General features: G+C 35.4%; 3 protein-coding genes across 10 annotated transcripts in view; 1 reads left to right on the plus strand and 2 right to left on the minus strand.

Annotated features, from left to right (window-relative positions):
- Positions 1–476: 476 nt before the first annotated feature.
- Positions 477–2,356, minus strand: LOC126768544 (probable rRNA-processing protein EBP2 homolog). The gene is made up of 5 exons (XM_050486722.1): positions 2,172–2,356; positions 1,878–2,098; positions 1,559–1,717; positions 1,151–1,298; positions 477–881 (listed from the first exon to the last, which is right to left on the minus strand). The coding sequence occupies exons 1-5, from the start codon at positions 2,223–2,225 to the stop codon at positions 519–521; spliced, it is 945 nt and encodes a 314-aa protein (XP_050342679.1). The 5' UTR covers positions 2,226–2,356; the 3' UTR covers positions 477–518.
- A 6,293-nt stretch (positions 2,357–8,649) lies between these two features.
- On the plus strand, positions 8,650–23,248 carry LOC126768464 (uncharacterized). Of its 5 annotated transcripts, none has more exons than XM_050486583.1 (12): positions 8,650–8,783; positions 9,264–9,544; positions 10,330–12,032; positions 12,110–14,579; positions 14,673–14,851; positions 14,954–15,131; positions 15,226–15,658; positions 15,864–15,967; positions 16,051–17,331; positions 18,117–18,387; positions 19,456–19,572; positions 19,840–23,248. In XM_050486583.1, the coding sequence occupies exons 2-12, from the start codon at positions 9,497–9,499 to the stop codon at positions 19,866–19,868; spliced, it is 6,813 nt and encodes a 2,270-aa protein (XP_050342540.1). In that variant the 5' UTR covers positions 8,650–8,783; positions 9,264–9,496; the 3' UTR covers positions 19,869–23,248. The 5 variants fall into 5 exon arrangements, with proteins under 5 accessions (XP_050342540.1, XP_050342544.1, XP_050342543.1 ...); XM_050486587.1 differs by having other exon boundaries at positions 15,879–15,967; XM_050486586.1 differs by having other exon boundaries at positions 9,264–9,535.
- Positions 23,249–25,186: 1,938 nt separating this feature from the next.
- Positions 25,187–26,807, minus strand: part of LOC126768517 (transcription factor cwo) — a 29,566-nt gene continuing 27,945 nt past the window's right edge. For all 4 annotated transcript variants that reach the window (XM_050486679.1, XM_050486678.1, XM_050486680.1 and 1 more), the window contains one exon: positions 25,187–26,522. The gene's annotated coding sequence lies outside the window, so the exon portion shown is untranslated. The remainder of the gene's footprint in view (positions 26,523–26,807) is intronic.

Genomic DNA, 26,807 nt, shown 5'->3' on the forward strand with positions numbered 1-26,807 from the left:
TAAATACAGAGGCGAGAACTAGACTCAGCTTTCAAATTTGACTCAATTACTATTCTATCCTAACTTCAGGATTCAATGACGTCCATTCTTTGAGTATCTTCAATGAAATCGCATCTCAGCTCAGGACCTACCTAAGGTAGGGTTGAAACAATTCTCTTGGTTTAGGTTTTTACATGCATTGAACTTCACTAATCTGGATACTCGTTTCCGATGGCCAAAATGGTATAGATCCTGATTGTCGGTTCCAGACATTTTATAGAAGCACATTAGTGTTGTAGGCAGTTGCAAGACATTAAAGAACTCACAGCCTTATGTTCCTTCTCAAGGTATATGCACTTTTTTTCACAGAACAATACATTTTTGGTGTGATCCAGGATTCTTAATCAAAATCATGGTGTCTTAAACAGTAAAGCTAGCTACTAAATGAATGATGTAGTTACCTACTAGAAAGATTAACTTTCTAATGAAAAATGCACTGTATAAAATCATTATGTATTTATTTTTAATAAACATTAAGACTATCTTTTAGCATTATTCCTCTTAGATTTTCCAGGTCTCTGATTCTTCTTTTTATTATTAGGCTTAAAAGACTTAGATTTGTGATTGAATGGTTTCTTCTTGGCGGAACTATTAAAACCTTCCATTTGATTTGTAGATTCCCTAGTATTTAGTTTGGATCCTTTCTTTTTGCCTCCATAGCCAAACTTTTTATCTTTCATTGCTCGTTTCTTGTTTACATTATTTTTAGGATTACCTTTACCCATGTTTTTACCTTTATTGTCCTCTAAAAAGTCTAAATCTGTAGATTTACCTTTTCTTACTCTCTTGAGTTGCTCTAGCATTTCCCTTTTGTCTGCTGCTTGTTTTAATTTTGTGTCAATCTGTAATTTAGTCAATACCAATTAAGCTAATTGGAGTACATTTCTTTGAAGTGTTAAAAAAAATATCACATTTCTCCTAACATGATTTGAATGACTATAGACAAAGATCATTGATTTCACAAAAGATGTTAATTTTATTTTACTTTTCTTCAATCTATAATGGAAGCTACCTAACTTGTCAATACACAATATATAATTGTTTTTCTTGATTAATATTGTTTACTTTATGTTTGAAAGAAGAGTAAAATCTAATGGCATAATATAATTACCTGAACTCTCTTTCCAATTTTCTTTTGTTCTCTCAATTGTCGCACCTTTTCTGTGCGAGCTTGGGCTGCCTGTTTCGACATTAAATTCTTGCGAACCTTTTGCATGTGCTCATCTGATTTCGCCATTTCAGCAAAATAATCATCAGGCCTGTGAACAGATGTCTTTATAATAAATCTTGTATAGGGTTTTATTATTCACATATCTCATATAAAAATTTAATTGTTTCAAGCTAATTATAAATTTTCTTAAGAATTAAAGATCTAGCTGAGTGCAGGATTTTACTAATAAAATAAAGTAAATTTTCGTTTTGTGTTATTTTTTAAAATGACTAGGACAAAATTAAAAAGGTATGTGCTGTTATGTTCGAATATAAACTATCTGGGACTAGACCTATTATTTAAATTTACCTCTTTGTAGGTATATTTAGTTCTTTGAGTCGTTTGATTCCATCAACTGCTGCAGCTTGTGCTTGACGATGAATAAGATTCTCTCTTTTAAATTCATTCAAAACAGGATCTTGAGTGGGGTCATATGCTAGTTTACCTTTAGTATTTTCTGCTATATTCCTAAAAAAGTATAAAATATGTATAGAATTTTAATAGAATATTTATCATTATCAATCAATAAATTAATTTCTTCAACTGTAAAGACTAATGAAGATATCTATTGCCTATTCCCCAATGTCTTCAACAATTACATGGAAAGGTTATATTTATGAATACTTACTTTCTCCTTTGAGCTGTTTGTTGCATCTGTAAAGCAACGTCGGGTGCCATAGGAGCAACAGTCGTCACTAAATCCAATGTTTCCACCCATGGTAGTTTTAATTCAAATTCCTTTAACTTCGCTTTTAAATCTGCTACATTATTCATAAATTTCTTTTCAATTTTCTCAATTTCTTCATTAAGACCCGGTTTAAGAAGACCTTTAGCAAAAGCTTCTTGAAGCTATAGAAAATAAAAACAAATGAAACACATGTACTAAAATAACACACTATCATAAGTCATTAATGTAATGTACCTCTTCATCGGAGTCCACTTCAGTGTCACTATCGTTGAGTATAAAGTCAGTCATTTTTATAATTTTATTTAAATAACTATAATAACTTGAAGTTCTAAGACACTACCACAAGAAACAACATAACCTCTATAATAAATGACAACAACGTGCGAGTGACATCACCGAGTAGGTAGTAAGCGTAGAACTGTCTACGGTAATAAGTAAGCAAAGCGTAGTGTTAACCTCTTAACTCGGAATCTAATAATATTAAAAATTCATGAAGAATGTTATATAATGTTGTCATTAGGAAATTATGAATAGGAGAACGAAAAAATTAAAATAACATATTTATATATAACGAAACAATTTAGGCTATTATTGGACCGCGAATTTATTTGTAATTTACATTGTCGACGATATTTTTTATCGAAAATTGGGACATATCTTTAGCTGACGCTGGCAGCATTTACATGATAAATAATTATAGGTATGAATGATAAAAAAATGGTAAATCCTATTATCTTCAGGATTTTAATGCAATATAAGGTTCCGTCATGCTATGGGATAAATAAACATCACTGAGAAACTAGATTTAAGGACAAAACCGTCGTACTTACGCGTGAGAACACACACTGGCGATTTTCTTCTTACTATCGCTTTAACATTAAATAATACGACAATACACCATTGTATGATATAAAGATTCAATATGATATAAGGATTGTTTCTCTATCTTTTCATTGGATTACAATCGTTTTATAACATAAAAATAAGCATAAATTGAACAATAAACACAATGAACGCACCAACTGTCAAGTTTGTTTCGCTACTTGAGTAGCGAAACACTAAAACTGGTTACGCGATAAAGGACAAAAGATTTGATAAAAACGAAAATTACATTACAAATGGTTTAGACAGAGATCTGTCTCTTTGATTTGTAACGTAATTTTCGTTCTCTTTCTTGTGTAAGTGAGAAGGAAATCATCATTGCGTCTATTAGTTTCTCTGTCTACGCAGAATACATTACCTTTTTTGTTTTAATATTACTTTTTGAAAGAAGACAAAGCCGCAACGGCATACTTATGTGAAAAATATTAATTCAATAGAATATGAAAAGAAATAGAAAGTTGCTATAAAAATATGTATATAATAAAATAATTTAAATTATAATTGTACTGTGTATATGTGTGTGTCCCCTTGAATGAACAATACTAAGCCTAAATTAAACGAACAAAAAAACTCATTACGAAACCTTGACTTATATAATGTAATGTAGTACAGCTGTACTTGATCGTATTGACACCAGCACAAAAAATGTGTGTAAAATTTTGTCGGTCGCACGTACGTGACTTAACTCATCCCTCTTTGAGATGGGATCTGGTTATGGTAGTTGCAAGGGCTATGCCCTCTTGATTGCAGTGTCAATGGACGGGCATATGCAACAGTTGTCTCCAATGCTCCTTCGTTCATTTGCAGGGCGCACTCGGTGCCTTGGTTACCGGTGAGCCCCACATACCTATAAGCGTAACGCGTTTGTCCAACGTGATAAAAAAGAATAAAAAAATAAAGGACGATTAAGCGCGCCGGATGAGACGTGCTCTACGAATGTCAGTATCTGACAAATGGCTGGGTACAGAAGGAGGAGCTTCGGGGTACCTGTTGTTGCTGTTGTATTGTCATTGTGTTTATTATACTGTAAGCAACAAGTATAGGTGGCGATAAAGGTGGCGAGACTGAGAAGAAGATGCGATGAGAGAATGGTATCTTGAGGTGATGGTGTTCCGGCGTTTTTGTTTGGCCTCGATGCGTTTGTGGTGGTAAGATTTGGCGTCCCAGTCTGTGACTGTGTGTGCTTCCATGATCCGATCAAGTGCACCGGATTCCGGAGACCGCATTCGGGGTGGTCCAGCGAGTGACCAGCGGTCATGGGTGGTGGACAGTCTAAATGTCCTACATGTGGTCGGTTCCGGCCAGAGGTATCCCGTATGGAATCTCTTTTCGGTCGGCCGCGGCAAGACACTGTTTTGACTGACCAATTCGTCGGATGCTGCTCTTTGATGGAGCTGAATTAATTGAATTGCACAAAACTATTTGGACCAAGAAGTGATGTCTGCAGAAATAAAAGTTAACTGAGGATTATTACATTATACATATAAAAAGAAGTATATGTAATTTTTAATATCATTACAACCAAACTGAGGCAAAATGTAATCGTGATTGATGATTACGTATTGTAGTCGTAATCATTAATGTGATTACATTTTGCCCAAGTTTGATTGCAACTAAATGAATTATTTTTGTAGTTTCAGAACGATTTACATTAAGCCCTTCAATTTGAATATCTTTAAAATAATATGCATACCAATTATTGATCTTGTCGTATCGTATCGTGAAAATCGTATTAAATTTTTATATTAAAATCTAACATTTTTTTAAATTGACAAACCTTATATTAAACTTTTAACGTATAAGTATAATGAAAATACAAGTTTATTATGCATTTATTTAAACATGTCTGTATATTGAAAACAAATAATAGGTTAGAGATGGGATTCAATTAGGCAATACTTAATAGGTACCATTTGCATTTCTACTCTTCTAATCACTTCTAAACTACATAAAGGTTACCAGCTTATAAAATTTACGTTCCATTTTTTGTAATCATCGCTTACATCGCCAATGCGCCACCAACTTTGAGAACTAAGATGAACGATAAAAAAAAACGAAAAAACGCTGTAATATACTTGATGTTATGTTATGTCCCTTGTGCCTGTAATTACACTGGCTTACTCACCCTTCGAACCGGCACACAACAATAACAAGTACTGCTGTTTTGCGTTAGAATATCTGATGTATGGGTCACCAGTGAAAACTAGTCCTTAGTTTAAAGAAGTACATATATGCATATTACCGGTTTGTCTAATGGATGGAAAACATGTAAGGCGTGTGAAAGGCGTATGTGTGCATAGAAACTCGGATAAGAATCAAAAAGAAGCCTTATAACTTATTATTCTTAGTATTAAATATTTTCTACCAAATATCTTAAACTATTGTTAAATGTACCTTTAAATTGTAGATAATTACTAATAACACATAGTATTGTTATGTTAGGTATTATGTCTAGGCAAAGGATGAACAGGTATTTCAGGTTATTATAACCAGGTAAAATATTCAGCATTAATTAAATCAAATTGTCGCATATCGAAGTTTTCACAATCATCTTCAGCATAATCATATCCATAACTGGTCCATAAATAATATTTTAAATATATATATATATATATATATAAATATTTAATGAGGAAAGTGCAATACGTTTATACTTTTATCATCAATCATTTTAAAAAGTATTTTTTCATACATATGAGTCGACTAGTTTCAAAGGCGGCAATCTGTGCATTTTTCAAAAAAAATGTTATTTATATGGCAACATAGATAAGTTTGAATAAAAACGTTTTCTTTTGGGCATTGCTTTCAAAACTGGTTACATGCCATTGAAAAAGCGAGTCAAAGTTTCATATCAGTTTCAAATCCGGCAATCTGACAAACTTTGAATTCAAAACCGGCCATCTTACGCTGTCAACCAATCAGAAGATATAGCTCATTAGCATCGTGTAATGGCCGCCGGAACATTTCCTTCTGTTTATTTTATTGTATTCTAAGTGTTTTTTTGATTGAACCTAATTAAAACAAGTAAAATTATAATCATGGAAGACCACCCCACCGTAGTAACCAACAACATTGCACGAAAACGCAAGAGAAATCCAGAAAATTGGGCTAGAAACCGGGCCAAGGAATTGAGGTATAAGTTTATTCATAGGGTTGTCATTTCCTGACATAATATAGAAAGTAAAAGTTTACAATGTTGTGTTCTGATTATTTAATTTTTGTTTAGGTACTCAGTAAAATCCTTGCCTGACAGAGTGTGCAACCACAATTCGAAAGCATTACAATGCGCCACATTATCAATGACTCAATTAAAAGAATTGCAAGAAAATTTTTATAAACATAAAAACAAAAAAGATCATGACTCCCTGATTCTGAAATATTGTTCTATTGAACCCGTAAAGCGGAGAGCTGGTTTTAAAGGGACAAAACAAACAACAATAAAATATGCTGTGTTTCTTCGTAATGTCAAAGTGCCAGTATGTCAGAAATTGTTTTTAAACATATTCAATATAACAAAACACAGAGTGTCGTACGTAATGAATAAATTTTTTTACGTTGGAGACGTGATCATTGATGAGAAACGAGGTAATTTTATCTTTATTTTTTTATTATAACATTATAAATAGCTTGGTGTTGTGATTTTGGTACTTTATTAAAGACAAATTATTTAATTTTAGGAGGAAATCATAAGGAACATTTGTATGAAAAACAAAAACAATCTGTTCATAATTTCATACAGAAATTGCAATGTCATGAATCTCATTACTGCAGAAAAACGAAGACTGCTGAAAGAAAATATTTATCGTCAGAGTTGAACATAAATAAACTCTATAAAATGTACAAGCAAAGTGAGTATTGCTATGCTGCTGTAAAGCAATCGCATTTTCGCTATATTTTTAATAATTGTTACAATTTGGGCTTCGGTACTCCAAAAACTGATGCATGTTCTAAGTGTTTAGAGCTTACTGGAAAAATTGCTTCTGCAACTGATCTCGATGAGAAAGCTTTACTTATGACAGAGAAAAAGGTGCACTCTTTAAGGCCCAAAGCTTTTTATGAGAAACTTAAAGATGACTCGGATGGTCTTAAAATTATATCTTTTGATTGCCAAAAAAATTTGCCATTGCCAAAACTGCCTGACCAAATGGCATACTATTCGCGTCAATTATATTTCTTTAATTTTACTGTGGTGGAGGGTGCTTCAAATATCCCACTATGTAAAGAGCGTGTGTTTACCTATTTTTGCATGGAAAATGAATATAATAAAGATTCGAACTTAGTCGCTTCAGCAATTACTCACAGGTTGAATCATACAGATTTGACCGATGTTACTAACATTAGATTGGTCTCAGATGATTGCGGCGGCCAGAACAAGAACAGTATTCTGGTGGGGGCATGCTCTAAATGGCTTTTGGAGCATCAAAACATTAAGACAATCGAGTTAGTATTCCCAGTGACAGGGCACTCTTTTATGCCTGCTGATAGACAATTCGGAATCGCAGAAAAAAAATTGCGCAAAATGGATGTTATATTACATCCTGATGAAATAAAGCAGGTTTTGGGCGAAACTTCAATGTTGGTAAGATTTGGTATTGATTGCCCAGTTTTCAACTGGCGAGACGCCGTGAAGACAGTTTTTAAGACCACTACGTCATGGAATATATCTTTTAAAGAACGCAAACGGTTTATTTTGCGGCGCTCAAAAATACCGGGAAATGTTCTGGTAAGAGGGGAACTTTACTATAATAGTAATGTTGGAAAATCGCAAAACATTTGTCAGCGTAATAAAATTATTGGCAATATGATACCCCAACTGTTACCTAATATAGTACCCGTAAATAAAAATAAACTATCAGACATTAAAAAGTTACTCCAAAAACATTTTGGCCCTGAGTTGAGGGACATGGCAGTTTTGTCTGTTTATAAACAAATATTCGATACTCAGGAGACTTACCGCGAATGAAATTCAAGAAAATTATTGTGAAGGGACCATGGAAGAGGTCCGCGATCTGCGCATATAATATTTTTTGTGCTTAATATTTAATAAGTTAAATAAAAAAAAAATTATCTGTCTACCATTTTTTCTGTATTCCAAAAATATAGTATACATAAAGATTTGTGACAACCCTGATTCTTGGATATGGTCTTTGCAATCAAAGATAGCTATCTGCGTCAGGTTTAATATCAAATTCGGCATTCTTAAAATAATAGTTTCAAAGCTAGCAATCTACAAAATTAAAATAGTTTTCATAACTCGTGTAGAATTATTTACTGTCATATAGCATTAATTCAACCTTATATTTATATATTATACTATTTAAAAAGTTTTGTAACCCCAAGTCAAACAAATTTAACCAAAATCTGTTTTTATTGTTTTACCAACATTTGTCAAAATGTTAGATTACCACATTTGTTACTAGTCGACTCATATGTATAGTATCATTTAATAATATTATGTTTGCTATTATTTTTATGTCATTTCTGAACGTTTTTAATAATAATTGCTTATGGTTAAAATAAATAAAAAAATATTATATCTCTGGTATTATCATAGATTATTCGAGGAAAAAAGAAAAAAATATTATCTATGAAAATTGTAGTCAACTCATAAACTTCTTAATGCCGTGAGTAATAATATTTATATTTTTTTAATAAAAAACTCGTTAAAAAAAGCTTTAAATATTTTAGTCAAATACTTGTTATTCATTTTGATACTTTAAATATTCTCTATTGAAACAAAAAATAATTAAGCTTAGCTCAACCGGAAGTCTTGAGTACTTGGACATGTTCCGTGAAACCCCCCGATGTTTTGTATCAAGAAAATGCAATGGCCGCCATCTTCGACTCTTGTGAATGTTTTGGTCGTAGTTTCGAACTTTAAGGCCTTTTTCATTTGTGTTATGCAAATACTTGATAAAAATCGTTTCGCTACATCATAGAAATTATTGTATTGTTTGCAAACAGGTTAGTATTGTTCTCCTTCACAATTTTCTAGAAAAGTGTTTACATCTGGATTTCGTAGCCTAACTTTTGTGATGTCGTCTTTTATAGATAATTATTTGTGTTATTACCAGTATTAACAATAGTGATACTCTGATATTGTTATAGTTAATTCATTAATGTGATAAAGAAGTGATATAAATATACAAACCTCATTTTCGTATGTATTTATATATTTCTATCCTTTGTTACTAAGGGGAATATATATTAATGTCCTACGAAACAATCTAGTATAATTTTCATTATTAAATCTTTTAATTTTATTGTGTTTTTCACTTTAAGGTTAGTGTTTACTTTTTTTGATGTTTAGAGACATTTCAGTTTTCGTGCCACAATAATGGCGGCAGTAAATTTTAACCTATCTATATTTTTTCCTGATTTACGCTTGAATACCATATGCTGCTGTATATTGTTTTTGTTGTTATTTCTTCTATTTTCTCGTAGGAATCAATAAAAATGTGACTTTCGAGTAATTTCTGAAACAATGACCTCGACTGTCATATAGTATTTGCGGACTAAAAATATTTTTACAAGATTGTTATGCCGTCAAAACTTGTGAAGATTATGAAGGTGGATGGATAAAAAGTCGGTTTTCGATTGCAGTCATATGAAATAAACCTTGGGGGCCGGGTGCTCTCCATCGCGTCTCGGGCTGGACCCAAGATGCTATTCACAGCATGTCAGCGACATCAGAATATGAACCTAGGGTCCGGCAAGTAAGTAAAGTAATTTCAATCTCTTATTTCAATAATTTTCACCTTGAAAATCATCTTTGGCCGTGTTTGACACCAAAAATTTTCATACAAATTACTATATTAATCATAATATAATTTATTAGATTAACCATTTAAAATGCTTTTCTCACTCTATAATTTCATTCCTTATACAGCATGTGTCTAATAACTAAATAATATTAATATATAGCAATAAACTAATTTTGCTTAGTATTAGAAAATTACCATTAAATTGCATGTAATAAATAAAGATTTTAAAATAAATGTTGTATTATTGTACCTTTAGATAATAAAATAATAAATTTGTAGTTAGATAATAAATTTGTAGCAGGAAATATAGTTTTCAGTAAATTGTTGCAGTGAGTAATTGTGATGCTACTATTTTTGATATGTATGTAGTTATCAGAAGCTCTAGAGAATGAGGGCATTTGATATGGTATTTTATTTTATTATCCTAATTCTCGATGCTTTTATGTTGATTGTATGTAAATAAATTCATTGAATACGGAATGGTTCAAACTCCTTCATGTATTTGTGAAAGTTCTAAACTTTTGTGTACTATTTGTACAAAATGTAATTTAACACAATTCTAAGTGTACCTGTACAAGGTTTAAGATTATAATTGTGTTTGTTTTTGTTCTACTTAAAATATATCTTACTTCAATATTAAATAAGATATAGCAAATCTCCATAATTAAAAATAAATACAAAAATTTTTGGCCTTGCGACTTTTATTTTAATAGATTTCTTTACTAATTTGAACTTATTTGTTATAGAATTATGGGCCGACCCCCTCCAGTGAAAATATGTATGAACATGTGTTGGATCACAAATTAACAGATACTATGGATATATCAAGTGTACGAACTCCAGTATTGAGGACTGTACCCGTTTCACCCACTCATGGTGACCCTGAACCTGATTCCACAAACCCTGAAAGCATAATTCAAGCTGTTCATAAAGTTGACAAAAATATTGAATATCATATTAGTGACAAGAGGTGTAACACAGAGATGTCTGTCGATTCACTTTCAAGGATTGTTAGAATTGAAGAAACTCTTGATAGTGTAGGCCGAATAGCCTACCCTATCATACAAGAAGCTGATGATTCAGGAGATGGAAATTATGCAGAAAATGCTGCAACTCTTATTCAAACTCCATTGAATACAGCAATTGTACAGAATGTTACAAAGCTTCCACAAAACTTTACTATTAACGTAGATGGATCTGTAGGAAATATTACAGCCATACAGAATGTATCTCAAGATGTTTCAGGCAATCAAACTCTATGGTTGCCTACAATCCTCACTAGTGCTGCTACGGATGATAAAAATGAAGAAGATAGACCACCAGGTGTATCACAGATTATTATAACAAGTGAAAGTTATGTAAATGATACTAATCAATCTGGTCGAAGAACAAACATTATTACTGAAACTAGTTACATAAGTCGACCTAAGACTTCTAAAGTTCAAATTTTAAGTAACATATCTTTACCAAAAAGTTCGAATTATTCACAACAATACATAGCTCAAAGTAAAGAAATCAGTGCACCGGTTTATGGAACCCAAAATCATGTATATAAGTTGAGTGCCAATGTTGTATCCCAAAAACATTTAAACAATGCAATGTTAAGCACAAAGCCACCAAAGAGTCAATCTCTTATAGGTGCTGCTTCACTTTCTCCTACTGTTATAAATAGTAGTCCAATAAAAAATGTGCCATACAGTCACACTTATTCAAAAAGCACAAACGTAAATAAGGTAAATAATGGTGCTAATTTAAATGCTATAGTAGCAGCTTCTTCAGGTACCCAATGTCATATTTTGTCCAGAGTTGTTTCTGGGCCAAATAAGATATCAGTTCATTCAGGAAGAAAATCTATAAACACTTTTAAGGGATCAAAGAGTTCTCAAATGTCTAATCAGAAAAACCAGTCGAGAGCCATTAAAATTATACAGCAGGCTGGTACTGCACATAAATCTGAAAACAAATCCTGGCCAGTTGCTAGTGTCACATATAAAAGTGCTGTCTCTGATTATGGTGTTGTTGAAACACACACTTCGAAAGTTATACAAAAAGTTGGAAGTCCGAACCAAAAAGTTCAGCAACCTATGGCTTTACAGAAAGTCACTAAAGGTGAGCGTCTCGTACTTCAATCACCTTGTGGACCAGTGTTGCTATCCACTGCTCCTATCAGCACAAACCTGCCGAAAGGACCACACTATGTGCAATCTGGGTCTACACCAAATCTCAGATATGTACAAACATATGGAACGGATAATCAGCTCTCTACTGTGTCTCAAGTATCCGCTAACCAACAGTTAACTGCACAGATCTTACAATCACTTTCCCAACCCAAAATAATGTTACATCAGAGCTCTAATATACCTATTCAGCAAGTGGTAAATCTTAATCCTCCACCGCATAAAATCGAAGAGCCATCCGAAAGAAATGTAAATCAAAAAAGAATTGTCTTGTAAGTAAAAGTTTTCTATGTAATATCTTACAATTATTTTCATTACATAAAATATGAATATTTTATATAATTTCCAGAGGGGACAAATCGACGCTCCTAACAGCAGAAGATATTGTCGGGAATGAGGAGAGACCTAACCTGGCGGAAGAATTACGTCGATACTCATTTCATGCACTGGCATTCCTCATGCTAGACCACACATACGCTTTGCCTGCTCAGAAGCAACCCGTCGTTGGCAGTCCGGCCTCCGCTCCGGCTGCTATATCTCCAGCCGCACCCTCCCCGCCCGCGATCGCGACCACGACCCCACCGACTCCACCGAGGAGCTCCCCCGTCGCTGCCGCGCCATCGCCAAACGAGGCACCTGTAGCTGCCGCCCTTTCCCCGATCGGGGTCACCGCAACCCCCTGCACGGCTACGGTAGTACAACCGATCGCCCTCGCCTACAAGCCACAGCCGGCGCAGGACGACGACACAGCTTCAATCATATCGTCAGTGGAGGGCGAGCGCCGGCCGCCTGCCGAGGGCGGCAGCGATACTGAGACCGCGCCTGAGGGGGAGGAGGAGGGTAAGACGCGCTGCATTTGTGACTTCACGCATGATGATGGTTACATGATATGCTGTGACCGCTGCGGCGAGTGGCAGCACGTGGATTGTATGGGCATCGACCGGAATAATATACCAGACGCGTACATGTGCGAGTTGTGCCAGCCGCGTCCCATAGATCGCCGGCATGCGCGTTCTATTCAGCAACGGAAACGAGAGGAGCTAAGTGCTCTGGGCGCATCGGACACCGAGTCGGAGCCGGACCTGGGTCGTCCGCCTGGTCAGAGGAGGAAACGCTTGCTGACCGTCACTACGTATACTAACACGAGTGGAACGTGCGTAACGACGTACAACTCCAATCTTCCCGTTCTACCTCCCCTACCGCAACCGTCGCTAACCTTACCTAAGCGTGGACCCAAGCGCCCTAAGAAAGCAGAGGTGGTAAGAAAGGGAACTAAGCGAAAACTTTCTGAGAAAAGAGTGAAGCGGAAGAAAGAAATATTGTTAAATAGAAGTAAATATAACTCGACGATGTCAAATCAATCGCACTGGCGTGACTTGTACGAGCTGGCGGTGACGAATCACTATAGCCCCGAGCTGCGAGCTAAAATTATGAAATATAGCAGTAAGCTCGGTAGTACGTCTAACATGGCATCTGCCATAACGACTCATTTGTGTACGACGGTACCACACGCTGGTGGTAAAATACTCATCGCGACAAAAGATCTCAAAGAGAATACGCCTGTTATTGAATTAAGAGGTAAATACATGTTATCGAATCAGCATAGACCGCAATTACAAAATTCCGCTCGTGCTGGCAGTCAAAAACCGGGTCCTTTTGTATTTTTCTATAGATTACCCAAAGACAACACGCAAATATGCATCGATACAAGAACGTATGGAAACGAGGCGAGGTTCGTGCGTCGCTCCTGCAAGCCGAATGCAGAATTACAACATTGTATCGTTAAAGGTACCTTGCACGTTTACTTGGTGACAATTAATGATATTCCTTCCAACACAGAGATAACAGTTGGACATGATACAAATGGTGGCAAGCAACCGTGTGCGTGTGGTAATCCTAAACATTGCAAAGCAAATGGCTTAACGCCTTTGATGCCTCGAAAAAGTTTGGAATATCCGCAGAGAGAAAAACGCAGTCGGAACAGATGTTTCAGCTCATCGTCTCCGGTGTCGCCGCCCTTAGCTTCGCTTATAAAAACACCTGTTAAAGATATATCACCATCATTCACGGCAATCAAATCTGAAAAGAAATCTCCAATAAAACACGAGTTCCCACCGACGTCACCCGTTAAAGAACCTTTACTTGCTTTAGATTTCAATGCATCGATAAAACCTGATCCGTACCTTGACATAAAAGAAGAAAACGATGAAATCGATCTTACTGCTAAAGAAGAAATGAAACCAGATTTAGATGAACCTGACTTTGTTAAAATTGAACCCATTATACATAAGGTTGAAAAGAAGATCGAGCCTGAGATTAAACCTGAGTTGGAACCAGAGCCAGAGTCAGAAACCGAATCGGAGCAAGAACTAGAACCGGACCCGGAACCAGAACCAGAACCGGCGCCCGAACCGGAGCCGGAGCCGGAACCAGAACCTGATCTTGAAACTGAACCGGAACCAGAACCGGAACCAGAACCGGAACTGGAACCGGAATCGGAAGAGGCAATTGAACCTTTTATAGAGACCCCTGTAATTACAAAGAAAACCGAGGTAAATGAAGAAGTTTTAATTCAACCTGCCGCGATCGCTGGTGAGGAAACAGAACAAGAGAAAATCGAAGAGAAAACTTTCGAACCTAAAGTGGAACAAGAGAGGCCAGTCACTCGAGAGTTAACTGCCAAGTCTGCGTGTCACGACAGGTCATCGAGGTCGAGTCGGACGACGTGCGTCAATCATGATTCGATGGACGATAAAACCGATGACTCTCAAGACAAAATACAAACCGCGGCAAACAAAGAAAAGGAAAAACGTAAAATGGTATGTCAATATATATAACTTTACAATATATATAACAAATCCTTTATTTTTTTAATTTTATTTTCATTTCTATGTTTTTTAATTTCGTTTTAGACTCGTGAAGAGAGAAAAATGGAAGCAATAATGAAAGCATTCGAGAGAATGGAAAAAGCTCAACAGAGAAAGCAAGAAGTAAAAGAGAGACAGAAACGAAGAGAATCTGACCCACACCCGAGTAACATAGAGAAAGATGATGACGACGACATCCACTGTAGTGCTAAAAAACGAAAAAAGTAAGTTCAATATTTTTTTTACCAAATGTTAAATAATGTTTGTTGGTTATTAACTATACGTTAATAACCAACAAAATAAAAAATATATTTTTCGCATTTTAGACGTAGAGGACGGGCGAGAACAGCATCACAATCCAACAGACGACGTCTAAATTCAGCAGACAGCGACCTTGTAACATCAGGGGATGAAGCTACACCTTTATCTCCTCGAGCACCTTCACAACCGGAACACACTATCCCTATGCCGGAATCTGAGAGACACCACGAACCTGTTAATGAGGTAAATTAAAAATAATAAAAAAATCATTTAAAGTTTAATGTTTATACCAGTTTATGATGAGTTATGTTGACATAACATAATTATTTGTCTTCAGGACCTTGGTTTAAGCTCGGCCTGTCTGCTCGTTGAAGCTGCTGTTGGTTCTGTTGAATCGGCGTTCAAACTTCCCAAAACAAAGAAGACAATGGCTACTGAATGGATCGGTCGGTCTCCCGAACGTACACCATCCCCGTACCAATCACCGTACAGACCTCCACTAGTTTCAGCTACTTCATTAGAGAGCCTCGTTAGAGTAGCCTCCACGATGATCGGTGATCTTAGCGGAAATCAGGATTACCATGAGGATGTACACAGTTCGCCTCCTAGGACTCCCGGTAGAGAGAGAAATAGACCTCCGAAGAAGGCTAAGAGAATAACAAGAAGCACTCCACCAATAGAAGTTGCAGAGGTGATTCCTGTCCAACATAGCGCAAAGAAACGTTGGTTGCGGCAAGCTATCAGCGAAGAGAGTGATTCCCCAATGGCCGGTGAGCAGAGCATTTAATTTCTCTGAAGGTCAACTCTGCGAGTCTAGTTTTTAATTGTGTAGTCATATTTAAGAGGGCAACTTGTTTGTACCTGATTTTTATATTTTAACAATATTAACAATAAGCTTTTGATGCAAACAAGTGGAGTTGATCTTTACTATAAATTGACCAGTAGCTTTAGTCACTATTACTATTTCATGTATAGATGCATTTGTTCCAGAGTCCCCGCCTAATGAAATCGTGACGCCCTTGAAAAAGAGAAGAATGGCGAGGGAGTCTTTATCGTATGAACAGAATACCATAGTGCCTGTAAGGAATTTATAAATGATTTTCACATTTAGTTCGTTACGAACTTTGAAATAATAGTTGCTAATTTTAATTTTCTTGTCCAGTGTAACGACGAGACTTCTCCGGTATTAACGTCTGAAGATTCTCCAGTCAAAGAGGACGCCCTGTCACTGGCTCGGCAGTACAAACGGAACATAATGGAAATGTACAGCAGAGATCGAACCCGCTCCGACAGCGGGCAGGGCTCCGACGATCAGTGTAATATTGACCATGACGTTCTTAACGTCAACTTAAAAGGACCACATGATAGTGAGCACATACGTAGAATTATAGGTGTACCGACCCCAGAGGAGGAAATACCACCAGAAATAGCTAAACCAGAACATGTCACTACCAATAACAATAACTTAGAATTAGAAGAATGCTTGTACAATAAGGTCGTTCCTATGGAAATAGATACAACAGTCATAACGCAAACAAAAATAGAATCAAATGAGAGTTTACAAGATATTAAGGGCGCAGAAAGCCCGAGCGATAAAGTGAACAGCTCGCAGTCGGCCGACACGAGCGGTAACTCCTCGCCTCAACGAGACGAGATGGACGACATTCAGAAGAAAATACACTCGTTTCACACGGAGAACATACAGATATTGAAGAGTCGAAATAAAAAGCCACCGAAAGAAAAACGGAAGAAGGTCAATTTGAATTTCGATCTCAATATGGTAGACGACCAGATCAGTATCCAACTGCGAACCGAGGACAACACGAGCTCCAAGTCGCCAGAGATGAACGGCGACGTACACGACGGCAACTCTCACGAGGACGCGAAACTGCTTGTCTCGCCGGAGAACATACCGCTGCCGCCCGTCGAGTCGATACCCCTGCCTGCGCCCGAGAACATACCTCTGCCCGAGGAGCCCAGCCCGATATCGATCATCCCCTCCCCCGAGACGATCCCGCTGCCGGAGGAGCCCATGCGACCCGCACCCGTGGTCATCGTCGAGAGGAAAGAGGAGAGAGAGCCGATCGATACCACACTCCCGTTCTTGTCGCGTTTCAGCTCGACCGGCCTCTTCTCGGGGATCTTCAGCAACATATCGCACGCGCTGAAGGAGTCGCCGCCGAGCGAGAGCGTCCCGTGCGCGGCGACAATAAAGAACGCGATAGAGCGGTCGACGAGCCTCGACGGGGACGGCGGGCGGCCCGTGGATGAGCTGCGCAGCGTGCAGGAGATCCTGACGCGCGTCAACAACATGGACACCAACAACAGCGTGCCGCTGTCGGGCGTGCTGCGCGCGGCGGGCGCGGCCGGCGTGCGCGCGCGCGCCAACGACCCGCGCCTGCACCCGCCGCCGCAGGACAAGCCTAAGCCCGTGCGCAGGAAGGTGAATATTATCGCAATTTAGTTTCAAAATGATAATGTTGTAACTGAGTTGCATAATGATAAAAATGCAAGTTCCGCACTTGAATAATAAGACAAAAAACATGTACAAAACAGGTTTGGTAGAGATGGCGAGGCCGTTTACTTGACCTTGATTTCATGTTAAAGTTTCATTTGAGCACGGCGCAATTTATTCTTTCTGCGTGGCGTAAAATGTAAAGTAATGCCATATAAAATTAACTAAGTACTACCGTAACTATAGAATACTATATATCGTGAATATTTTTTTATTTTAACTTTATAACATACAAATTGTATACTGAACATTGACTGAAGCTCCGCTATAAAACTTTTGGTTACATTATTCAGAATAGAAACAATATGAAATTCAAGTTTACAGCGTAGGTGATAAAGATAGAAATGATAAAATGTGATATAATTGATACAACACGGAGTCTAAGCAAACTATACGTTACGCTATTTGTGGATATTTCCATGTATCTAGATCAAGGTTTTAGATAAGATAACATAATAATAACTCTTTCTATTTGCTATATAATATTTGTTTTCTTGTATTTATAGTATCATATTTCTAAACAACCTTTTGTTTAATAGTGTTGAAATAATTATCTTCGAACTACCTATACGTTGAGGAGATGACCCTAATAACCTAACTGTTTTGACCTTTGATTTGATTACCGTTGAATGGCTGCGGTCGAATTTTGTTTTAAAAAATACCGTGAGACCTATTCGTTCGCCATTATCAATGAGCACGTCGGTCTTCCCCAGCTGTCAATAAGCGAGTACCGCAAGCGTCACTCGGGCGCGGCGCCGGGCGAGGAGGGCGGCTGCGCGGGTGGCGGGGGCTGCACGGGCGGTGAGGGCGAAGGCTCGGGCGACTGGTCGCGTGGCTCGTCGGGCTCCGCCTCGCTGTCGCCACAGCGCCTCGACGCGGCCGCGGCCGCCGCCGTCGACGAGCTGGAGCAGCGCCTGCACCGGGACCTGGCCGTGCAGCTGGACCAGCGGCTGCGGCGCGACCTCGCCGTGCAGCTGCCTAAAGGTAAGCCCGTCCATCTCGCATCGATCCTACACTCTCGCTCTTGAGCTCGCCAATTATATTTAAGCGGAAGTAGCATAATGGAAGTTAAGCCCTTAATTTGTCATCGTAAAACTGATCATAGAATTTAAATAATTTTATGTTATAAATACACTCAAACAATTACTCTAATAAGGCTGGTATGGTAAGTTCACGGTGGCGTGTTAAACTATAAAAGCTCTTCAGCCTTATAATTTCAATGTGTATGATTATAAATAGACTCTTAACCCAGCGATAAGACAATTATAAAATACGAAACGAGATATTTTAGCCAAACTGATATTATATCATCATAATAAAATTACTTTATTTTAAATATTTAGTATAATTGATTATATTTGTCACTATGTGTGTATCAATTACGTGATATTATAGTTGTAAATTTTTAATAAAAAAAGCACGTAAATATACAAATGTCGATTAAATATAAAAACAATGTACCACCGACATTACAATTGTATCTCTATTGTTTGCTCTGTAAGTACACTACATGTTTGAATAATTAATGTAAACTTGTTTTTTTCTGCGCCGAACTGTGTCACATTTTGGCTTATCTATTTTGATCTTTATCCCACATATACAAGAACTATTTATGTGCACACGAAGCTTACGGTTATTGTACGATTGCCAGGTCCAGATGCTTTAGCCGTGAAATAATCCATACAACGTGACAATAATATGAGTATGTCGTCTATTAGTAATTAGGGAGCGGAAGTAATTTGAAGAAAATTATCGTATTTCGGTGTTTTTTTTTTATTTCTTTGTTCGGTATTAGTTATTTTTTTTAATTGGGTACTCCAATTACTAAATTAAAATTTTAATTAATAACATTATTGTTAAATTAAAATCGATATTTAGCTAAAATAAAAAAATATGTTTTCGTTTTAGTAACTCGCAAATAGCTATATATATATAAATTTAAAGAGACATTTATTTTAAAATAACAAGCAAACACTTAAATTATATTTATTTGTACATAATGTGATAAATATGCCAAAATTCCATAAGCATGTATAAAATTGTTGTCACCAGGCGTGTTCGACGCGCAGCCAACCGCCTCCGAGCGACAGCGAGAGAACCTGAGCTCGCGTCTGCGGCGAGAGTTCGGCCTCGCGTTGCCCGACGACGAGGACGCGCAGGCGCCCACCGGTATGCACACACACACACAAACACACACACGCACACACACACACACACACATACACATGCTACATGTAGCTGGGTTATTGATAAAAACGTTCAATCAAAATTTTACTAGCAATATTTAAAACAGTAAAATAATGTCATCGTTTTTACAACAGTCTTGCGACATCACGTCACACGTACACGTATAAGTTCGATCGAAGTTATCCAAGTGATATTATTTATTTGATGCGACAGTGCGATTGTTTACCTTAACGTATGTTTTTGTTGCAGACTTGGGCGCTAAGCGGTGCGACAGGTAGAGGCGACTGCGCTCGTAGACTAGACGTAGTATTGTAAATCTCACCGGCGCCGGACCGTCGCTTGTAATATAATGTAACTTTTGTATCTCGTCTCCGGTCTCTCGTGTATATTTCTGTTTTCGATTCTTCCTCTTATAAGTTCAAGGATTCTCTGCGAGTACAAATTGTTTTTTTATTTCCTACTGTACATATTGTATATAGAAATGATAATGTGGCGACTCACGCGGTACGTATGTATAATGATGGTAAATGAAATAAATAAGATTTTTATATATGTACAATGTTTATGTATCTTATTGATATGTTTATTTATTACGGACAGCGGAGTCTAAGAAAACGTTGGATATAGGATTTTTGTACGCATCATAATGTCTAAGTAAATTATAGTTGTTTTTATTGTTTTAATTTTTTTATTGTATACAACGGGGTAATAGTCCCGTTAGGTATATAGGTAACTTGTTAGTATAGGATGTTTCTGGTGTAATTTAGTGTCGAATTATCATAAGCCAATTTTAGAGTTAAATCAGTGTCATAATTTAAGTGTGTGCAAGTGGCGAAGTTCACACCATCACAAGGCTTATAGGCGACTGGGTACTCGCTGGATTTGACGAATCGATTCTAGATAACCATTCAATAAATATAATAACTCTTTAAATAAACATTGAAATATCGTTTATCGAAATAAATTTCAAAGAAAAATGTTCATGATATGCTTATTTTATTTTTAGGGTTAATAAATCTTTACTTAGTAACTCGTAACCAAATTGACAATAGATATCATATCATCACAATAGTGTTAATGGGACATTTTAATGGTATCTAAAATCGATTCGAAATGGCCCCTTTATACATATATAGATCGTAACCCATTTCTTCATATACTCGACAATAGTTTAAACCAATGAAATATTAGTCCGAAACGCAATTATGCTCCCGTTGTGAAATAGAAGCTAATTGTATATTAAAATCTATTTTACATTAAAAGTAACCAAGTTACAATAAGTGTAATTGTGTTTCGTACTATGCGATGAATCTTTACTGATTTTTGTATACGCCAACGTTTAAATTATATAAAATTATTTGGATTATTCTTTTACACATAATTTTCGTTCATTATTTATTTTATATTTTGCTGGCAACAATTGTTTTTTTTTTTTTTTGTAAATTATTTTAAAATGGCGTCTGCAATATGAAACTCGCGGTCATTAGTACCTGACTCGTCAACAACGAATAGATGTTGTGAAAAATCCGGGCTAACCCCAACCCAGTGAAATCGTGTGACCGACGGAATTGCAAAATATTCTGTTTGTTATTTCTTTTCGTTCGTTTTCTTTAGTCTTCAATCGTGGCCTAAACGCAATGGCTTAGTTTGTTCGATTTTGATACGATGCTAGGAAAACAGTAAAAATATAGTTTTATGTACTTTCTTTGCCTCATTTAATCTCGATAAAGAAGTTTTAATTAAACGGGATCTGCTAGTGTGACTGCGATTTGTGCCCAGTGTGAGCGAGAATCCATCCTAAAAATTGCTCAATATTTTTTTTCAAATTTATTCGTGAGTCAATAATGTTCATATTATATAATATTCGGTCAGCGTAACGATTAAAAAAACAATAACAGGGAAATTAATCTATACCATTATTTGAATATTTGTCTGTTGTTTGTAGAACTAATATGAGAAATCATATCAACAGATTTTGAGGTCAGTAATCCAGTTTCAAAGTTACCTAAAGTTGAGGCCGACCTCCTACAGCTTGCTAACATTACAGATTTCTTATCGACAAATAGTTTGTTATTTTTAAATATCTAATTACAAATGTACATTACCATAGTATTCCGGATAAACTGTATCCGATATGGCCGATAGGTAAATTTGTAATGCAGTTCTAAAGCTGTGCTTTGCGCTGTATACATTGTTAGGGATGCCGGGTATGGCCTTGAAATTACCGCCTAAATTATTTGATAAGAGTAGGCTGAGCCATATACGAAATTTGTGTTCATTTCGATACTTAATTTTATTTGTGATGCTTTGCTTTTCACTTGGTGATATCAGCTATCTTCCAGATGATTTCTCGATTAATAAATATTTTAATAATTATAATTTTTTTTTTGTAATCTAAAATACAAGCACTGGAGTGTAGAAATAACTTATCGACGAATAATAATATAATGTGTTTAGTTATATGAATGTAGAGTGGTATTGTCACGTTTTTGGAAATTCTTATAAATATTTTGTGCGTATCATTTTTGTTATAAATTAATGTAACCTAATAAATATATTATATTTTTTGTTGAGTGAAAATTTTCACGTGTTTGATATTTTTATTGATTAAAAATAAGTTTGCATTTTAATTTAAATTTACATAATAGATTTTAATGAATGCTTCAAAGATGCGACAATATTATCCGATTTACAAACTACTTAAAAATAAAACCTCAGTTCTCCGCATAATGTTTAAATCTAGGTGTTAGTCAGACTGTTGCAATAATTCGCCTAAAGGCAAAACATGTAGTGGGTAAAGGATGATAGGCACGCAAAATAATAAGCAGCTTTTTATTTAATTCGTATAATTTTATATATTTTTGTATAGAGAAATGATTGAAATTTATTTTTTCGATCCGATTTAAGTATTCGAGTTGTGCAACAAGGTGCGTCATGACAGTAAGTCATGAACAATGTATATATCTCAGGTTGTTAAATAAAATTTAAATTTAAACGCTTTCTCCTGATGTTAAAGTGCATTTTGCTGTAACGTTTTATATATCATGTGTTTTTTTTTTGAGTGCGGGACGCCATCTAGTGTATAATTGTTTTCATTTTTAGTGACAAAAATTCAAATATATAATATTTTGTATGTAAATTTGTCGATTTTTAAACAGTGAATGGACTTACATCATATAAGTTTTATTGATTTAAATTAAGTCAATAATTAAATAATACACAATGACAGCATAATGCGCTGTAACGTATGAAATCTTTGTAGTATATTAGAAAAAATCTTTGTGATAACTTTTAAATATCATTCAGTAGAGAAACTGTGTCTTGTAAATAGTATAATTAATATTAAGTGAAAAAGCTACATATATTTTGTTAAAGGTGATTGAAGAGAGCAAATTTAATATAATTTGCCTTCGTCTCAGTGTTGTCTCCCACCTCGGCCTGTCCCCGACCTATTCGGTTTTACTTTGTAACAATGGAATATTTTGCAATACAAATTATATCTTTTTTTTTGTTAACTTAAGTGGATCGTAAAATAGTGGCGCTGTATATTATTCAGATGTTAAATATTATTATTTCTTTCTTAATGTTTGAACTAAGCATGTAAAATTTAAAATATTAATATAGAATAAAAGATGTTATGATAATTAATTACATAAAATCTTCGTTTGAATCTGCTGCCTTTCCTTTTCCTTTTTCAATCAACGTGATTCAATCATTAAAATATCAACTTCATCCTATTTAAATCGAAGGACTAAAGATTTACATATTTACTGAATTTTCGTGTATTTTATTTGTGTTTCAACCACCAATCACCATTGGAGCAGCGTGGTAGAATAGGCATGATGACAGTATTAAAAAATAAATGATTTTAGAGAAGACTATTTGAAATGGATTCTAAAAAGTGGTCTCATTTTAATATACACATTGAGATGAATAAGACTTAATAAAACAAAAGTTTAAAATTCTGTAATCGGCCATTTTATTTGAAACACCAATCAGAGCGAATGACGTCACGCATCAGTATCTATAACGGTTTCTCTTGAACAGTTGTTGTGTTTACGCGTTTCAAAATTAATTTTGCATCATTTAATCAGTTGAGTCGTTGGTTATTCGGGGTTTTGTAAAGAAAATAAAACATCCAAGAAAATCTTTATGAATCTCTGACTCTATATATTCAAATGAAACATCTAATCTCAGGTGATTATTTTAAGCTAATAAACGCCCTGTCCATTGCCACCTTCTGTATTCGTATATTAATCTCAATCATCAATTTTGTTTATTTTAGATCCTCACGACCGTCATAAGGGGATGATGCTATTAGCTAAGTGCAACTTAAACGCGAAGGGAAATTTTGCACTATGAAATGCAATGAAATGCCACTTATTTCTCACAATTTTCTTGTTTGGAACATACACAAACAATTTGTTAGATGTTGATATTGATGTATTTTTACACAGAGGGACCGCACACCACTTGTAAACTTTGGAATTCATTTTTAACCTTAGGAAATACGCAATACTTTCTGATTTTCTTCGTTGAGTATAGACACAATACAACGTTTTGTTTGTTTCGTTTACTGTGGCGTGACATCACGTTCAGGCGCCATGACACCTGCGGGTGTTTTCGAGCGAAATTCAAAATAGGTAAATGAAAATGAAATTATTTCCGTAAACAGTTACTTTATTACTGAAATAAAATGATTTTCAGTAATAGTAGACGTGTATCTACATTATAGAAGGTTATTTCAAAATCGGTCATCATGCCTATTAATAAACTTTTCAGTGGGAGGAGAATACGCCCAGCGTAAGGCATTTACAGATGATACTTTTATTTTTATATATTTTTTTTCTTTTCATTTCTTCGTTAACATTATATTTTAAATTTGGATTACAATTCGAAACGAGAGAAAATATCGGCGGAAATATTGTGGTCTCTGAATCTATGTCAACCGGAGTGAGCGTCGCCGCCGCATACCTCTCAATTTAGACAGCTGTTATTTAAAACGTTAACAGTCCGGTGTACCGTAAGTGGTACGTGGGCTGTGATTCCGCAGAGTTCGTGTACCTTATGAAGCTGAACTTCTCTAACAATATTTTCTACTGATTTCTCAATTTCTGTTTCGACTCCTATATATCCATCCCAACACTTTACAAATATCCAGAAAAAAAATAAAAAAAATTTTATGTGAGTAAGAAGTCCTGAACGTGAAGATTATTACTAAATATTATGTCTACCTTTTATTGATACAATAATTACTATGATTGAGGGTAGGGCATATTTTTTTCCCACAGTATGCATGGTTATCTAATTTATGGTCAATAAACTAAACGTACATATGACTACTGGCACACTCATAAGTCCCTGATACACGGTAAGAGTACAAAGTAATTTTAATTCATAAGTCCGGTGTTAAAATGAGAATACGTAAGTATATTATTCATAAAAAATAATAATATAACTTTGTTGATAACAAGAAAAAAAAATAGTTTTAATCCTGACCCAGGAATTAAACCTAGGTTTTCTGGGTCTACTGGATTTATTATATTTCTCTCGTGTGTGGAATTAAAAAGGAGAATAGAAATAAAAATTCCATTAATTATAATATAATTAAAATTTTATTCTTAAATATCCGTATTTATAAAATTTAACAATAAAAGTTTTAGTTTATTCTAACATATGTACAATTTTGTTTTCATTGTAACGGAATGACATACTACTAATAATATAAGCGCATTAGGTATTTACATTTATGAGCTTATCTGTAAAATGACCTCGACTTTTAAAGCCGCAGAATATTTACAATGTTACAATTAGTTTTACGTATTCAGTCCATTATTTAAAACTCATGGGATCGGTTGATATTTATTATAAAACTAAATGTTTTACAGATTTATATCGAATTATTTTTGTAGTTGATCTAACTTGACTGTATTATATTCACTGGATTTCAAAAATAGTCACAATTACATTTAAACTATTTACAATATTTTTGCAAGTTGCAATATAAAATAAGTACTAAGTATTCACAATACGAATACCTTTCTACTTACTTAATCAGTAAGGCCTATCATAAACAAAGTATTTGTACTTATTCTAGTATTTTGGCACTAATATAAGGTATTCGCAGACATGTACAATAGTATAATAATGCTCATGAAAAGAAAACAATTTGATATGAGCGAAATTTAATTAACAAAAGATAAGTTTTTTGTATTACATAATAGCTTTCTATTATCACTATTACACATTTTTATAAAACATGTTACATACGAGACAAATAAAAAGCAAAATTTGATGTAATATAGCTATGTTAAAACAGTCTGTGATAAAATATAACTGCATATAAAAAATCTGACATCAATCCTAAAATATGATATAAAATCTAATATTAAAAATAACTCTCCAAAAATAAGTTAGTCAAGCATCACCAGCACTTGACTAGGTACAAACATGTATCACAGCCGGGAAACTGAATTATCTTCAATGCACTCATTTTCGATTGATGAATTATATATAATAAACAAAGAACAATGAAATATTTTATTTGAATAATATGCATAATATAGCCGAGATGTCCCAGTGGTAAGAACGAGTGAATCTTAACCAATGATAGCGGATTCAAACCCGGACTAGCACCACTGAATTTTCATGTGCTTAATTGTGATTATAATACATCTCGTGCTTTATGGTGAAGGAAAACATCGTGAGGAAACCTGCACGTGTCTAACTTTACTCAAATTCTGCCACATGTGTATTCCACCAACCCGCATTGGAGCAGCGTGTTGGAATAAGCTTCTCAAAAAGGGAGAGGAGGCCTTAGCCCAGCAGTGGAACATTCTCAGGTACCTATATGCATAAAATAAAGATTGCAACATATTTTTATCTATTTACCTTTTAGTATTCGGGAATGTTTGATTTAAATTAAATGTAATCTTAAGGGTCCGTTCACACAGACCGGCTCGGAGAGGAGAGCAGATTTTTATCACGTTGGAAACAGTGTTTTGAGTGATTGTAGTAAAGTTTATTTTTGCATTTGCACCTTTTTTGTCATTAAAAATGCCTGAACGCGCTTCGTGTGAAGTAATAAAAGGAGCCGACCGGCTCCGCTTGCGTGCTCTTTCTCGCTCGCACCCGCTTTCAGATCTCTTCCAGCCGGTCGATGTGAAATAGTTGGCGGCTCCGCTCCGGCCAATTCCAAGCGTATACGACCCGGTCTG

This window comes from Nymphalis io, chromosome 5 (assembly GCF_905147045.1).
Source record: "Nymphalis io chromosome 5, ilAglIoxx1.1, whole genome shotgun sequence".
In the NCBI taxonomy this organism is placed as follows: domain Eukaryota; kingdom Metazoa; phylum Arthropoda; class Insecta; order Lepidoptera; family Nymphalidae; genus Nymphalis; species Nymphalis io.